Source organism: Penaeus chinensis, chromosome 4 (assembly GCF_019202785.1).
Source record: "Penaeus chinensis breed Huanghai No. 1 chromosome 4, ASM1920278v2, whole genome shotgun sequence".
In the NCBI taxonomy this organism is placed as follows: domain Eukaryota; kingdom Metazoa; phylum Arthropoda; class Malacostraca; order Decapoda; family Penaeidae; genus Penaeus; species Penaeus chinensis.
In genome coordinates this window covers 16,108,243-16,111,930 of record NC_061822.1, presented here as the reverse complement: position 1 = coordinate 16,111,930, position 3,688 = coordinate 16,108,243, and the positions used below count along the sequence as shown (strand labels likewise).

The 3,688-nt window shown below is 47.7% G+C and overlaps 1 protein-coding gene across 2 annotated transcripts in view; it reads right to left on the bottom strand.

The window, feature by feature from the left end:
- Positions 1–3,688, bottom strand: part of LOC125024913 (rap1 GTPase-activating protein 1-like) — a 711,333-nt gene continuing 707,645 nt past the window's right edge. For both annotated transcript variants that reach the window (XM_047612683.1, XM_047612684.1), the window contains 6 exons: positions 2,383–2,621; positions 1,924–2,202; positions 1,608–1,773; positions 1,137–1,376; positions 636–1,004; positions 1–495 (listed from right to left, as the gene is read on the bottom strand). In XM_047612683.1, the coding sequence (XP_047468639.1) occupies positions 358–495; positions 636–1,004; positions 1,137–1,376; positions 1,608–1,773; positions 1,924–2,202; positions 2,383–2,621 (1,431 nt within the window). In that variant the 3' untranslated portion in view covers positions 1–357. The remainder of the gene's footprint in view (positions 496–635; positions 1,005–1,136; positions 1,377–1,607; positions 1,774–1,923; positions 2,203–2,382; positions 2,622–3,688) is intronic.

Below are 3,688 nucleotides of genomic sequence, written 5' to 3'. Positions count from 1 at the left end.
GACAATAGGAAATGTACCTCAGCAAATTATTGAGTAAAAAAAAAAAAAAAAAAACATAAAATCATAAAAAATATACGAAATCCTCTGGAAGCTACAAATCACGTGTAGGTCCGAGGGCTGGGCTTGTTCTCTTTCATATCTCTTCAGTTTTGAACGATTTTTAAGAAGCCAATTCCACCCACTCCATCACCAAGAAGGTACTGGGTATGCCAAAGATCTGCAGTCTGCGTTCTCGCTTCTCATCCTTGACGCCAAACTTCACGCTGGCCCCGAGGGTTCCTGTGACCGCTAGGTGTTCCATGGTCACTCCAACACCTGGACAAGTAAGACAACACGATGACCTGTGCTGGCCTTTGTTCACACGGCGGAGACCTGGCCGGTGCCCAGGTCCTTCAGCAGGTTCTGCAATCTGATGATCTCTTTGCTGGCGTTGCTGAGTTCTCCGCCCAGCTTCAGTTCCTTCTCCTTTAACTTCTTGATTTCTCTCTGGCATGTCTGCGGAAGGAAGGGAATGCTGTCGGTTATCTTGGTCTCCTTTGGAGTTATATATACCGAACAAAGAAATGGCTCATACAACGAAACTTGCAAATATGTGTCAGATATTTCAACTTTGAAGATGAAAATTTTAAACTCACCACATTTTGACGCAGGAGATCCAGCTTGTCACACTTGAGCTTGTTAATCTCGTGCTTGAGGGTGTCCACCTGCCGAAGGATGGTCTCCGGGTCGGCGTGGAGGGCGCACACGCCGTCCTCGTTGCCGCCGCAGAGAGGACAGTGCAAGGACAGCTTGTGGGGCGTCTCGGCGGAGGACATGGACTCTAGCCCCGTGTCCGAATCCTCGTTGAGAGGATGGGAATGGCCGTCAATGTCGATCGAGTTGATGGAGGAATCATCACTCTCCGACAACGCCATCTGCGTGTTGGGCGTTGTGTCTGGACTCGATGTGGGCGTCCGGGCGCCGCTGCTGCCTCCGCTGCCTTTGCTTCCTTTGCTGCGGGAACTCTGCAATTGCAGACACCAAGTATTAGAGCATATCATGAGAACAATTACGAAGAAACAAATATATCAATATAAAATCACGAAGAAAACAAGACGTTCATTATAATAATAATAACAATAATAAAAACATCTTACCGAAGGCGTTCCACCCGCCAGGTTGTTGGAGTTGTTGGTCGCCGTCGATTTCTTGACCAAGCCAGCTGGGTCCTGGTTTGGCGGGCGGCCCCGGAGGACCTTCCTGACGATCTCGGTAAACCTCGTGCCGGGCGTCTCGAGCTTCGGGGGCTCCTGGACCTCAGCGATTCCCAGGAACTCGTTACTCTTCCGACGTAGGTCGTCGACGAGGGAACTCAGCAGCGAGGACCGTGTGCGCAGCTGGAGGGAAAAAAATGTTAAGAATTATATATACATTATTTTTGACACATCTCATCATATCTACAATTGCCACAAACAGCTCCATCCTATTTTTTTTCATCGATTATTTTGGTTAGAATTAACTAAACTTAAGGGAAAAATACAAGCCCAACGAAATTTACACTTAACCGGACGTGTTTCGCAGCCAGTTTAACATGCACTAAGCAACAGCAGAAGCCCTTCGTGACTTACCTCCAATTTAGCAAATCTCTCGGCCTTGTAGCAAGCCAATTCGGCGTTGATGAGCTTGGTGAGGATGAACTCTTTGAACTGGGGTCCCTTCTCGAACACTCCCGACGAAGGCAATGTGGGGCCGAAGAAAGGTACGTCCGACCTTGCTGTCACACTCACGCGATAACTGGCGAGGGGGAGACCGAAAATCTCAGTTATCTCACTTAGTACAGTGTATTTCGATTCTTTTAAAATGGATATAGACTGAAATCGCAATACACCCGAAATATATCACAAATTCAAGATAAGAGACAGACCAACAAAGCGCTCAACCCACCTGGTATTAGGCGTGCAGGGATCGATCGGCTGAACCACAATGTACGCGTGAAGGAAGTGCGAAGCGATCATGTCGGGGGCGAAGGGGGTGTTGCCCTCCTGGAAGACGATGGCCACGATGTCGTTGCCAATGTGCCTCTTGCGCTGCAGCTGCTGAGGGTCGTTCTCCGTGTATGGCAAGAGCGTGGACACGTGGAACATGATCTCCTTCTCGCGGAACACTTCGTAGACGCTTTCTTCGCCCGTCTGCCCGTAAAGGGTATCCAGGCCGCCCTTGAATCTGCAAGAGAATTCGGTTCTTTAGCGAGTGCTTCGTCAACACGCAAACGCATGCTGCGTTAAGTCTTGGACAATACATTAGAAGGAAATGCAAAAACAAAACAGTGGATATATAACACAGCAAGTAACCTCCCGCTCTAAATATCACCCAAAGACATTGCAATCTCTCTTCTGAACTTACCCTTCGTGATCTCTCAGCTTGACCCGCTGTCCCATGAGGCTGAGGAACTCCTCGAAGGCGGCCGAGTGCGTCTTGTTGCCGAACAGCTGTTCCTCGGTGGTCTGGCCGGCGCGCTGGTAGATGAGGCCGAATTTGAAGTGGTTGACGAGTACGTGTTCGTCGTAGGACACGATCATTTCGGGTCCGCGCGGCGTCACCACCGGCTGGAACCGCTCCACCGTCAGCTCCTCCTTCAGGCGCTGTGGGGGGAGAAAACAGGGGAGGGTTAGGAGAGGTCGATAAGGAGAACTGGTACATGAAAAAAAAAAAACATACATACAAACACAAACACACGTACATACACACAACCATATTTCCCCTCAATCATGTAATTACAGACGAACGAGGGCGGCGAATACACACACACAAAACAACAACAGACAACAGAACAAGAATGAAGTACAAACAAAACAAAGCAAAAAACGAACACACAAAAACTCTTAATCGTTAATTATAAGGTACAAATTACTCCACGGTGTTTCTTTGTTGTACCATCGCTGGGATTATGGAAGTGTCCATTACATATTCATTGAAAAGTGCCGGTCAAATGTTCAGTCTTCTCTCGCGCGTAATATTCATCGACTAATGAACACCGAGGCTTTCAGATCTCTTAAATGTGAAAGCTGGAATCTACTCTAAGCCATAAATATACCAGGCTTTTCCTCTGCTATGAGGGAGGCCTATGCGATATCTGCCCACTGTGTGGATTTGAGTACGAGTTATGTGAATTATCATACGTTATGAGTGATTATAATAAAATAAAACATTATTTTTTTTATTTCTTAAAAAATCTTTATCATTTGCCACCATCACTCCATTTTAACTGCGTTCGTACGTGTGCGTTTCGCCTAAAAGCACATATACGTATATGTGTACATATGTGATAAATTACTGCTTCTTAGCACGCACAGATGGGGAGGTGGTAGGTATAGGGGGTAGGGGGCAGGGGAGGGAGAGAGAACGAGATTGAAATTATCAGGCGGAGCAGATTCAAAATCAATTACGCTATCGATCATTCCAAAGCCGGCCATGTAACTAGGATGGGATTAAAATCTGAAAATCTGCCTCGCGTCCATAATGATGTGTTTCAATGGGTTCCTAATTTACCTCGCCCGGGCCTCCCTCCCCTCATCCCTCCCTCCCCTCCCACCTCCCTTTCCCTCCCCTCCTCCCTTCCTTTCCCCCTCCCCTCCTATCACCGTGTGGAGGCTGACACCGACGCACAAACAATAACACTGCTATTAACAGTATAATAGGGGTTTCTCCT